Raw genomic sequence first — 13705 nt, forward strand, 5'->3', positions numbered from 1 at the left:
GGAGCGGGGAAGGAAGGGCAGGGTATTAACGCAAATAGCGAGGGCTGTCTTATACGGGAAAACCCTTAGGCTAAAGTTAATGGACGTTTCTTCCCACTGAGGGCTCTAAGCTCAAAAGGAGGGATTTGAAAAACACATAGATGAGGTACCTAGGAACATGGTTGGGTGGTGGAATCAGCAGCGGTAATGGTTGGACTTGAGGGTCTTGAGGGTCTTTTCCAACCTAAACAATTCTATGATTCATGGAGGGTAAATGTGTCTTCTCAGAATAGAACTACACCTTGTCACCAGGTCATGATTAACAGCATTCCCAAGTCCTGTTTCATTTTCAGTGATACTTCAGCAGCCACGCAAGCTGCACATGGCATTAAAAATAACCCCAAATATTTATTAGAAGGCAATTGCAAAATAAACCCATTTATGGGTCCTGTACTGAATAAAACAGGGCTAAAGAGCACTCATTTTACCACTTCATCACTGGAATCAGAGCAAGGATTGTCTTTATTTGATTGGAAAAATAATATGCCATACATTTAGCATCACCAAGCTCAAGCATGGATAACCAAAATGTGCGGCTTTTGTATTGACACTCTGCCCCTCTGCTGTAGCGTTTCCATTCAAGGCCCAGTTGCTCATCTTTCACTATTTGATACCAGTTTAGCCTGTGTAAGTGAGCTTCATCTCTCTCTCAACATGCTGTCTCTGTTTTTTTGGGGGCTTTTTTTTTTTATTTGGGTTAAGATACTTGCTCCCCCCACCAACTGTGATTAATTGACATCTGGCTGTTAGCTCCTAACCTAGAGAAGGAAAAGACAAACATTCAACATGCAGCCAAGCACTTTGGCAGATGACACCGTGTAAAGCATTCATGCTTACATAGTCTCAGTAGGAAGGGAGCAATACCTTTATTATGTTCAGCCTTAAAGGAAAGCTAATGATTAACTTATTACCACATTTATTTCTAGATAGTACTGCAAGAGCGCACATCACCTTACAAACACAGAAGAGATGACACAGGCCTGCCCCAAGGAGCTTACAATTCAACTTTGACAAACACCACAAAAAATTTGGTGAACAGAAGGAGTCGGGGGAGGCTGATGCTGGCAGGCTAAAAAGAGGGGGCTTTCTGAAAGAAAGGGTTGTCCCAGGAATAAAATGCGAGTGACAGAGGGTCAGGCACAAGGAAGTGACAAGCAGCAGTAGATGACAGCACAGGGCACAGGACACTTGATAAAAACAGATTGCGCGGAGACAGGCTGAGCAGCACAGGCAGCAAAACAAGGACCTGTAGGTTTTATAATGTAACATGTAAGAATGCATCTACATAACACATCGTTTCAGCTATTCCAGAGAAGATAACATTGTGAAATATAAATCAGAAGTGGTGGGGTTTTTTTTAATTTAAAAAAAAAACCAACACAACAGTTCCAATCCCATCAGGAATCCTACTGTCACACTAGTTTTCATTATTATTTTGCACTCCTAAACTGGGAATTAGGGAATTCCAAAAGTTCTGCAGATGCAGAAAGGACTCAAAGGGGGAAAAAAAAAAAAGTAATGAAACATGTAGTTTGAAAGATTTCATTTTTTTTACCCTACAGTATCTGCTTTATATTTTGTGGCATATTTTCTAAATTCATCAGCCTGTCAAGAGGGAAATCTACTTTAAAACATTCTAGTGATTTACTGACTTCGTTAAAATCTCATTATCCTACAATTTTCCTTTGCAGACAGAGCATGAAGAGGCCAGGCTTTGTTGTGGGAGTTAAACATTTCAATGGCTGTAGCAGCATTGCAGTTAAGTTGGAGCCTCAGCAAGATTTGCTTTTTTTTTTTTTCCTGCAGATATCTGTGTCCGGTTTCATCTCAAGGGTCCAGCTACTCTATGACAGTAACTGAACAAAGTTATAAGTGTCCTATTAAGTAACACAGCACAGATTTTCTCTGCTACTCTTTATAGCACTAATTAAATGATGCTATCAAAACTGTCTATAGGGCTTAGGGACTGACAGATTAGTGGAAGAGAAAAGCTGTCACCCTCCCTTCACCACTGTTAATTTTTTAATTTTTATTTTTTTTTAAAAATACAGATGCATATTAAATGCATGTAAGAGCGTAGAGGCCAGGAGCAGTGTTTCCAGAAGGTGCAATCACCTTTACACAGCAACACCCATGACTCTGAGGGCTCCAACAAACAGCAAGTACTCACAGATCAGGCTTCTGCTTCATTACATTCAGCTGGGGATGCTTCAGTGGAAGACATGAGATCTTTCCCATGACCAACCTCCTCGTACTTCTCACGTGGATGAGGGTAAGGGGGTACAAGGGCATAAAAAACCCCAACCCTACAAATTCTAACATGTAGGAATAATGAAGGTAGTTAAACACATTGACCTATATTTAAGCTATTCAGGTAAATGCATTATTGATTTAAATTAGTGTGACTCTCTAGTCTTTGGTAGCCCATTAATTTTTTTCCACAAGGTGGCTCACGCACATAGAAGAGTGCATCAGGAATTTTCTTGGTCCTGCATCACTTGGCTAGAAAGCAGCAGAGCTGTTTTCCTATTCCAAATGTTAAGTAATCCACAATTACATTCCCATAAGCATCAAAGATGGGGGCAAACTGCCCATGAACAATCACGTATAACAGGACCATGCCAACAGCGTTTTTTTCTGCACCGTGCAACACATCATTTCTGGCTGAAGCCAGAACACTCTGCCCTCTGAGGGGCTCACCCCTGTAGGAGGTGCAGCATTTAAGCAGTTATGCCACAATTAGTAGAGTATTGGCACATCTTACATGCAGACACAGGGGGTTTTTTTTGATAGATAAATTTGAGACCGCTTTTAAAAGTAGTTTCGTTCACAACTGTCAGAGTAAATGAAACCCCACAAGATCAGACCAGTGTTTCACCTAGCCCAGCATATATTTTCTCCGTCTTTGACCAATTCTTAAGAAACAAAGCTTGTAGAAAAGTAATCTTTCCTTGGCATAACTTTCTTATTTACAGCAACTTAAAATCTCCCTGAGTTAGTGGATGCATCAGACTATTGTTTAGCCAGCCCCTTTTTAAAAACAAAAACCAAAACAGTTATACTCCTGTTCCCAACTACGTTCCGCAGCAATGAATACCACAGTTTGACTTTGCACTGCATGAGAAAGCTCTCCCAGTTGTCTGCTCAGCCCTCCACAACTAAAACTTCATTGTGTACCCACTAGTTCTTGTGACTGCAAGCCAAAGGCATGCTTTCCTCCCAAGCTGCAAACAGAGCCTGAAACTGTGACTCAAAGGCATGAGCTTTATTCCTTACAGCCGACCAGCAGCTTCTAAACACCATGGCACATTAGCAGAGATAATAAGCACATATATCCATCATTTTATCAGATGAAACTGGATGAGAGGAGTTTCCTAATAAAGGGCAGGAAGTGGGAACTGCAGTAGGGAGGCAGCTGAGATGGAAGTAATGCCAACTTAGCACACTGACACCCTCCAACAGCTCTTCTAAGACATCGAGTCAGGACTGTGGCTCAGGCACTCACCTGTCTGAGCTCTTACTAAAAAAAAAATAAAATAAATAAATACTTCATCTGTCATTGTCATGTCACAAATATCTCAGAGCAAGAGTAGGAGTCTTCTCAAAATATTTAGTGGTAATATGAAATGCAGAAGTCTGCAGAAAGCCCTCTGGAAATCTAGGCAAGCTGTACTACTGCTGGTGGCTCTCTCAACATGTACTTGAGACAATGCCAGGTGATTAGGAAAACAAATCAAAACTTTGCCTCTTAATTATTGCTTGACACAAAAGAAAAAGCTGGGAAGGTCACGAAATCATCACCAAAGCAAGAGGCCAAAAAAAGACGAGAAGTTCTAGAAAAGTAAAGTGTCAACAGCAGGCAGTAAGGCTGTCTTGGAACAAACACATTTAATAAAGGCAACACATTAAAAAAATTCCACGAATGTGTAAAATACTCGAGTGGCAAGTCATTTCGAAGAGTGACTGGAGACTGGAAGGTACCGTGGAGTGGAGTAGCATCTGAACTGCCCGCAGGAGGCTGGCTGGGGCAGTGACTCGAGATGGCGCTGCTGTCCCACAACGCTGCCTTGTCATCCTGCACGGGCAAGGCCACCAGCCAGGGACTCCACAGGGCTTCCCGCGGTCCTGCCCATGCTCTGTGCAAGAGGTCACCAAACTTGCTGTTATGGGAAGGTGAAGACCTGGCTGGGGTAATCGTCTGCACGCTTCAAAGCATCAGTAAAGGAGTTAACACCCAGTTTCCAGGTAGTTCTCAAAGGAAGGTCTGAGTGCACTGTTGTTTCTAATCCACAGCTTAGAGTGGGGCAGTGATTACTCCTCTAACCAGACAAAGAAGTTGAATGACTTACCCCCTTACCAGGCTTTGCGGTAAGGCAGGAGTTGGCAGTTCAGAAAGGACAACCTCCATCTTCGTAACTGTTTTATTTCTGCCCCCAACCTTCCTGCAGCCAGTAGCTCAGCCCAGCACATACGCTGCTGCTCACCCGCTGGTGACGTCCATCCTCAACACTGCACAGGCCTGCTCCCAGCAGGTCCAAACGGTGCAGTTGGTAACACTACTCACAAGGCTACAGAGGCTGAGCTACTGATCTCAACAAAAATGCTAAGGGCAGAAAAGTTGACTTTAGACAAGACTTAGCAAAACCTCTATAAAAATAAGCAAGTTAAGAATTCCCTTTGTATTCCCTCTATGGTGAACAGGCCTGGGGCACCTTTACCCATGTGTATTGCTCTGTCAGTCAGCTTCACCATACAAATCATTCAGCATGTACTCTGTCCAGACAGAGCATCGACATCATAGAAGGCTCTTAATACAGCCAAACCAGTAGCTTTTTGGTCAGTTACAGTAACCTGGCGTTCAGCAGCTTGGGGACTTTCATCAGAACAATGTAAATAAGCTATGGCTAGAGGAAGAATTACATCACCGCATCACCCTGCCGTATGTCCACAAGATCCAGTTACTAGACACAAAGGAGTGTTCTGCACTCTTGATTCTTTTCAACAGCAAGTCAGCTCATGACACGTGAACACCAAGGTATTTGGAGCCCCAGAACTCATCTTCAAGAAGCTTCTCCACTTCACTCAATACATGCTGCTGCTCCCCTCCCTGGATCATGTTGGAGGGAAGAGGAGGCAAAAGGCAACAAGTCTCAAAGCACTTCATCGGTAAACAAGATCCAATTCCTATCTCAAAGGTTCCAGGACTGCAGAGAGTTTAAAACACATACAGGTGGTTTGTCGGCCAGGAAGAAGAGGAATTCCAGGCCTCTGAAGGCTTGGTCTAGGACCAAGCAGTCCACTAGGCTCTTCATTTCAGCGTGGAAGGCAGATCCATTGCTCACAGTCTGTGTCATTTGCAGTACTAAAAGTTTTGGGAGCTGTCAGTGCTAGCAGCCAACATTTAGCAATACACTGAAGCTGTGCTCATACACATAGGAATAAAACCCCCTTCCCTGCCTCAGAAGCAGTCTGGGGTATGTCTGGATAGACAGTAAAACCACTGAGTCCAGCTCCATATCAAGCAGAAAGACCATTATGGAGCCTCAGGGCAGGAGGAGAGTGCAGTTGCATCTGAGGTGACATCAGCAGAGGTTGGGGGAAGAGGGGAAGAAAACAGACTTCAGTGTTACATTTGCAAACTCAAATTATGGTCTTTCTTCCCTCTTCCCCCATCCCTCTACTCCTTCTCTCCCCAATTTCCTATGCAGAGATTCTGCCACTGGAGAGTGTGATCAGGGGATAATTTAAGACACAATATCTGCGTGGCCTTTAAAAAAAGGAAAAAAAGTGTCCCGTGTTCTGGAGTAAGGAGTGGGAAGTCTCCTCCTGCCATATATCTGAGGAAATCTCAGTCATGATGTCCAGCCCTCACTCCAGTGATGAGCTAAGACTGGCAGAGCCAGGAGAGAAAAAGCCTGGCTTACACCACAGGTAGAACCCACGGATGTGGTAGGAACCTGTACGGGGGAGGTTGTATTTGAAGCACCAGTTTAAACAAAGGCTTCCTCATTGGAAGTGCCATTGATTTTGTAGAAAAGTTTGGCATCCTCCATCTTCTGTTTTCTTTCTCTCTCTAGCCTGCGTCTGTAGCAGACCAGGTAGATTGGAAGGCAGAAACCCAGGAGGCTCATGCCAAGCAAGCCAACGTTCACCTGCGGTAAGAAAGACAAAACAAAGTTAGGCAGGTGAGGAAGACGACAACCCAGTCACGCATGCCCAAGTGTCAGAACCCAGCCCACGTCACTCAGCTGCAGGCAAACCCAGGAACGCCCTGCTCAGTGTATTGGCAACAACCTCCACCGTATTTATATTTACACTCCTGTGCCCAGAGCACCAAGTGTATAATCTAAATGCTGGAAGAATTTTTTTTGCTCTAGACCACAGCTGCATGAATTTTGTTCCACAGAACAGGCAGGGCTGCTTAAGCTGCAGTTCTTTTACACCAAGTTTGCTGACTGAAGAGCAACAAGCTGCTGGGGTGGGCACCTGTAGCTTAGAGACCAGGAACTCTCCCCAAGACCACCCATCTCATGATTTTAATGAGCTGCCCAGACAGACTCTCATCAAGACACCACATTAGCCCTACCTTCAATAGCCACCTAGCTTTCCAGACATTAGCATCAGCAACCCAAAATTTACTGGTAATCAGAGCCAATAGCTTTCAAGGGAACAGAGTATTTCTACCACATTTTGATGTCCACACAGATTTACTCACTTATCTGACAGATTTTGACTCGCCACACAAACTATTAGCAGAAAGCGCTCATGCACCCTTATCCCTTCCTCCCTTTTACATACACTGGTGTAAGGTTAATGGCTTTCCCTCCCAGGGGATCATTATTCCCACTGGGAAGGGTCTCCTGGACAGCACCAAGGTAATAGCAGGCTGAGGGTCTTGTAAAATCCCAGCTGTTTTTAACCTTAGTACATGTACAGGAGTCTTTGTTTTCAAAAAAGAAGGCCAAAAATCATCTTAACCACCAAGTCTTCACATTAAATTTGAGAAGAACTTGCCCAGAGAGGGTCTCCTTCCAAAGGTCCCGTCAATGCCATAAAAAGAGGCTGCTGCAGAAGGGCAAAAAGGGCACTGACCAACGACTGCAACCCTGTCAAGCTGCCAAACTGGGTAGAGGGGTATCTGTCAACAGAGAAAGCAACAGCATTATTATATGTCACCTTGACTGTTCACATCACCCCAGATCAGATTACATTCCTAGTTGACTAACACAACAGAACACAGTCCCAAGACAGGCATAATATGAAGAACTCCTCTCTCCAGGGCTTATGTATAACTACCTCTTTTTATAGAGTATGTGGTTACACCCAATGGTGTGCACAGTGCTCTCTAGAGCAGAATGCAGCTGGTGACAAGGCTGGAGCCTTTCCCTCCAGACTATTCTCATCCTGAGCTCTTAAACTTTAGTATCAGATCCAGCACTTGTTTTGCAGCGGTACTGTAGGCAGGTGGAAGTGCTTATACAACTACTGTTCCTATTGCAAAGGGAGAGGAGTGTTGATATTTCCAAGTTAAAAGCAGGGTCTCTTTATCCAGATGACAGCACATGCGGCTGAGCAATCATTTTCATCTGGTCAAAACAATTTGCTCCCTTTAGAAGTGAGTGAAACCTGCACAACAGGTTGGTATGTGTTTTCCTTTTTAGAGGACAAGTCTGATCCCATGGCAAACTAAACAATACTGTTGATTGCAGAGTGCTGAATATCTGATACTACTAATGGAAAAACAAATTTCAGAAACAGTCTAACATCTTTCTCTTTCCACGACTGAGCAGTGTTTAAAAAGGGTCAGGTTAAACTAAGCTTGGAAAGAAAGTGGATCAAAACCTTCAAATACTCAAAGAAATCACATTCAAAGCAAAAAAAAAAAAAAACCTCACTCCAGAAGTTCCAGAGTTGCAATGGTCAAACAGGATTAGTTTACAAACAAGCTGATATGTACAGCAACAGGCATTTACCTTGCCTAAGACAAAAATCATTTGCTTCTGGCTGCCAAGGAGCCAAAAGTTTATGCATTTTTGAAGCAGTCTTAGATGGATTTTCTAGTCTGGATTCTCCAGATGCTGGGACCAAAATCTTTGACAGAAGCAGTCTGTGGAGTTGTGGTCTCCATCCATGGAGATGTTCAAAACCCAACTGGATGCAGTCCTGGGCAACCTGCTCTAGCTGACCCTGCTTGAGCATGAGGGTTAGACTAGATGGTCTCAAGAGGTCCCTTCCCACCTCAATGATTCTGCAATTCTCTGAAAGATAACAGCTTCTTTCTGTTCCTCTGTCCAACAGCTCAGGACAGAGGGGCAGATCTGTTTTCAAAACCAAAAACATTGCTTAATAAGGAAGAGAGTATTTAGATTCAGCTATCGATAATTCTGATAAGTTGGAAACAGGATGGATGATCTGTCCTGGAAAAGGGAGTAGGCATCACTAATGGTATTTTGAGCAATGCTTAACCTATGTAATTGCAGAGCAGACCAGTAGCAAATGTATTCAATTATGTTAATGTTCTACCTGGACACATGCACCTGGCTACTCATTATAAGACAAAAAAAAAGCCTTGAGTTTTAACTATATAACCCTAGTGTCAATAGCCTAGTCTCACCTGAGGCCCATATATAGCTGTGCCTGTCTCACTGCAGTAGCTACACCAAAGAGGTTAGCTGTTTCCAAACAAGGAAAGCATCAGCTAGGACTTCAGTCCAGCTACTGTCACATCCACTGGTGGCTGAGGAAACAAGTTGCATCATTTCTCCCTTCTGACCATGAAGACTTCACTTCCTGATCTCCCTCTTATCTGTTCAGCTTATCATCCCAAACCAGTTTATCTGGCCAGCCACATATTATAGGTAAGCGCAGACTTACACAGCTGCATAGAGGCCTCCCACAGCTGAATGGATGAATCCTCTCACGATTGTGTGCAAAATGAAGGAAAGAATCTGGAAAGAGAAGCAGAAAAATGTCACATCCTAGATACCACCCAGGTGTGCCAGACCCCACACAAAACAATTCCCAAAAGCTGTTCTCCTTTCTAATACAAAGATGGCCTTGAGGAAACCAGAACCAAAATCTGAAAGATCAGCACAAGGGAAGAAATTTGTACTCATGTCTAAAAGCACAGCTTTTCCTTACTTTGTAAAGGCTAACATGCAGTGCCCCCTGAGGTTAACCACACACAAGACCTATCTCATTTGTAGAAGGCACTGCTGCAAGGACACATCCCCAGCAAACTATGGCCAGGGTCACAATGCTTTTTTTTTTTTTTACTGAGGTTAGTTAATTTTCCACAAGTTATTGTGGACAATATGCAAGTATGAGCAAACTCTGCCCACGTCGTCAAGGCATGTTTAAATATAGCATAAAAATCACTGAACTCTTCTGCCAAAGCCAGGTGGTGCCACAAGGTTTATAATCCCACAGGTACCATTGGGCATAGCATTTGATGCAGAAATACCCTGCCGTATATGTCACTGTCACGCTTCTTACAGCAAATTTTCTGACCGTAAGCAGCTTAAATCAAGGCCAGGCTAAATGCGCAGGCACTGCTGAGAGGATCTCAGTATGGAAGTATTTGTTGTTACGGAACTCAGCTGCAGAAACTTTTAAGCTTGACTAAATTTTGGATCAACTCTGGCATTTTAACTATAGCTGCTTCCTTAGGTTCTCTCGAGAGATGCAAACTGCATGGTATTACTCATTTCAGCCTTAAGACTGGGGTTCCCAAAGCAGTCTAGAAGTCTCCCAGCAGTGCCAGAAAGCCCTCCGGCTACAAACTGGTTCTGCTGACTTACAGGACCTCCCGCACTGTCCTGCCTGTCATTTTGCCAGGACCCACACTGCCAGCCCCTCCAGCACACCCATCCGTTTGACCTATTCACCTGCAGTGGTAGATTAGGAATAAGACAGGTGATTCCAAATCCAACCAGCAGGACATTTGTGAATACAAAGGCATTGGTGGCATTGGTGATTTTCTGGATCTGACGATCACGTTTTGGCTTTTTCTTGTCACTTCTGGAAGGATAGCAAAACCTATGTTACAAAAAGCACGTTCAGCAGCTACTGGAACTCACAGCAAGATTCTCCACATATCACATCAACTCTATCTAAACCAGTTTGGCTAGAGGTCTGCCTAAGGAGGTGGTGGGATCTCCATCACTGGAAGCTGAGGAACATCTGGGCAATTATTTCAGTGCCGTTACTCTTACTGTTAGGCTAGAAGGGAAGTCTGAGCCTCCCCCTCTACAATTTAAAATTTGCTCTTCTTGTCTGATCTTAGTGGACATGGAAGATAGTTTGGTCCTTTCCTCTGCAATTATCAAGTCTTCCTTCAGGCTTTCTTTTCTATACTGAAGAACCAGTATTCTTTTCAGTCTTTCATCATAAAACATATAAGGCAGAGCAGAGGGGGCCTGCTACGTGGCTGCATGTCCCGTGTGGCACACACTACGCACTGCTCAGCGTTGCTCTCCTCATTCTCTTCTGAGGTATCATCGCATTCTTTCATTCGCCAGTCCATGATGTACCCAATCACAGGCGCTGTCAGCAAGCACAGCAGCTGCAATACCCCAAAAATGGAAGTGTAGAGAGCCACTGCAGGGAAAAAAATAATTAAGAAATTGTCAGATCAAGTGATACTGTAGCAGCAACAGAAAGAGATGACAGAAAAGAAACTGTTCCTTCCCATTAAACACCTTTCTCATTAAGAGCCCAGACTCCACGTACTCACAGGCAGGGCTAAAGCAGCTGGGACACCAAAGCCCCACTTCATCATTTAGCCTCCCAGAGGCAGGACATTAGAGTGGACATACTGCACACATTTGCCTCAACCATTCTGATCCTGCACCAGTATTCTCTGAGCAACATCAGCCAAACACCAACTAGGGCTCCAGGAATGGCACCCAGCAACTGCTTATTGCCAGTGAGGTTTCTTCTGGCTAGGACCAATAGGAAAGTTTTTACAAGCAATAAATCCTGCACAGCCAACCCTGCCTTAGTCATCTCCTCCCCTGCCCTGCTGGGAGCTGCAGCTACATCGTCTCCAATTGGGAAGCTCCAGCAAGGACAAGCCAGGCTGGGAAGGTGAAGACTAACCATTTTGTGCAGAACAGACAAGCCTGAAGGCAGGGGGAGGGGAAATTAGCAGCAAAACACACAGCATCTGAGAGCAATCATTAAAAACTCAAACTGATGAAAATTCGCCATATGTTAAAGATGGGAGAAGGGTCTGCATGGCTTGCTGAGGGAAAGCTGATGCCAGCAGACTTAGAAGAAACTGTCCCCTGTTACTGAACAGTTCCCCCATCCTGCAGTGCTTTTTCCACTTCCTCTCTGCAGCCCGCGTGATGGATCTGTAGGCATCACCCAGAAGGGCTGGTGAATCATGGTGTACCACAGCTCTGAAATAAGGATGTAATTCTGAAACTGCCCATCTCAGCACAGAGTGCTCACAAGTTACAGCGCTGTAAGCAAAACTAAAAAGAATTTTAGTTTTTCCCTCCCAATACATTTCTAGATCTAGCCAAAGCAGTACAGCCAGGACTTACACCAAAGTCAACTTGAAATGGAAAGAAATCTCCAACAAGCCTTTTTCTCCTATACAGCTGTAGCAAACCCCAGCAGGGCTGCCTTACTGTGCCCAGGCATGGCATCTGATGATACTTTTCCTGGCTCCAGTTGCTGGCAAGGGAACCAAGAGGAACTTCCAACTCCAACCTCACATTCATGCCCCCATTACCTCTGCAAAGGCAAGCCCTGAAGAGGCCCCACATCCCATCTCATTATAGCAACTGCTGTATCCAAGAGAGACAGGTGGCATCACCCTGTACAAAGACTCCTGGAGCTGATTTGCTGTTGTCTGGTTATTTTTTAATAGAGGGTAAGAAGCAAGCCACGCTGTCATGTTTTGCCTCTTCATGCTATTCTGAACACTTAATCTTGGGCTCTAAACAGCAAGAGCAGAAGCCAACTTGAAGCAGGGAATGAAATTTACGGGATCGGCAAGGGAAGAGAAGGAGAGACAGAAGCTGCTACAGAACAGGGCCTCCTCAATTTATCTACCATCTTAAAAAAAACCCATTCTTTCCTGAGGAGAAAAAGAGAGAACAATACCTAGAAAGTACCATCAGAAGTAGATATGGCTGAAGTAGAAGCTTGGATAGAGCAAACAGACAAAGGGTGAACATACGGGCGCAACCCTTTACATCCACCGTTCTACACGTCTTTCCCTCAAAACTATCCTGAGCATATACCTCCTACTACTAAGTTTTCCAGCCCACCCTGATTCAACCCGAGGTATCTGAGTACTACCAGATTTGAAAGCAAGGTGATAATGTATGAAAGATGCAACCAAATGTCAAGTTCTAGACACACGTCTACTCTCTCCTGCCTTCCTATAACACAATTATAGTCATTTACAGAGCTACTGAACCCCTTAGCTTCTCTCCCATCTTTGAGATGGGGTCAGAAAATAAGTAGCCACAGGCTGTCTGCTTTTTCCACCTGTAGGTTTCGTGACAGGTCTGAGTCGCCATAATCTGTACAGGAAGCAGGACTTTCAAGGACACAGTGACTCACTGCAACTTGAAGACTTTACTCCTTATCTGAATTATTTTCCCCACATCCTTTTCTCCTGTTCTATTCCCAGCAATATTTCTTTGACCATAACACTTGCAGGATTAACTTCAACTCTCTTCTTCCCGTGTTGAGTGCTCCTGAGAGCAGTTGCAGGTGGAGGGAGCTTTCTAAACAAATCACATTCAAGTAAATAACTGCATGAAGAACAAGGAATCCAAGGGAGCAGCATCCCATCCTCTCCTGATCCACACAGATTACATTTCTAGAGAGCTGCACGCGTCTTGGAACTGCTATTGCAGCCTGACACTGCTGTGACTAGACAATACCACTGTTTTGCTGATGCCATGGAAACACCAAGACAGCGGATTGCACTGTGAACCCAGGCTACATTCAGGGGGAGGAGGGGGAAAACGGGAAGAAATCTCAAAGGTGGCACAGAAAAAGATGCAAGTACACCCAAGGGGCACAATCCCTTTTTTATCATGGAGCGTGATCTAAGCAGAATTGGCAGCATATATAGTTAATATTAATTCTAAAATACCAAGGAGGGGAGGGGAGAAAAAAAATGAAAGAGGAATATCTAGAGCAAGCTAAGGTAAAAAAAGAAAGAAAGAAAAATAATCATTGTGAGGCTTACAAGGTAAGCAGAAAACTAAGCTGTGTTGGGAAAGGTAGGCAGTGTGAAGTTTGTCCTGTTTACTGTTTAATGTCTAAATTGGCTCTTGAACCAGGAGATAAAGAGCTGAATGCTGCAGGCTGTCAAAGACTCAAGAAACAAAGCAATTCAGGGAATGCCAGGGCACTTGGAGTTTCCTTCCCTCCCCCAGAGCCCTCCTGTTTTCAGAGGAGTGCCTCTTGATTTATCAGCTTCATGCAATCCAGATTTAACAAGTTCAAACTGGATCTTACTACAAAGGACAAAAAAAAAAAAAAGGCTAAATCTTGTTTTGCAATCCTGGGTATTTTCAACAACAGTAAACTAATGTACTCTTTCCTGCTTGCTCCATGTACTGAATCAGAGATATAAATACAGAGTCCAGTGCAGTGAGCACCCCTGAGCCTCCCCCGGCACACACCAAGCTGC

The 13705-nt window shown here is 44.2% G+C and overlaps 1 protein-coding gene across 2 annotated transcripts in view; it reads right to left on the reverse strand.

Moving 5' to 3' along the window:
* Window positions 1-739: 739 nt before the first annotated feature.
* Window positions 740-13705, reverse strand: part of SLC43A2 (solute carrier family 43 member 2) — a 31871-nt gene continuing 18905 nt past the window's right edge. For both annotated transcript variants that reach the window (XM_074160445.1, XM_074160446.1), the window contains exons 9-13: window positions 10500-10638; window positions 9927-10059; window positions 8914-8987; window positions 7054-7177; window positions 740-6191 (exon numbers count right to left, since the gene is read on the reverse strand). In XM_074160445.1, coding sequence (XP_074016546.1) covers window positions 6030-6191; window positions 7054-7177; window positions 8914-8987; window positions 9927-10059; window positions 10500-10638 — 632 coding nt within the window. In that variant the 3' untranslated portion in view covers window positions 740-6029. The remainder of the gene's footprint in view (window positions 6192-7053; window positions 7178-8913; window positions 8988-9926; window positions 10060-10499; window positions 10639-13705) is intronic.

The sequence above is a fragment of the Numenius arquata genome, chromosome 18, assembly GCF_964106895.1.
Source record: "Numenius arquata chromosome 18, bNumArq3.hap1.1, whole genome shotgun sequence".
NCBI classification, from domain to species: domain Eukaryota; kingdom Metazoa; phylum Chordata; class Aves; order Charadriiformes; family Scolopacidae; genus Numenius; species Numenius arquata.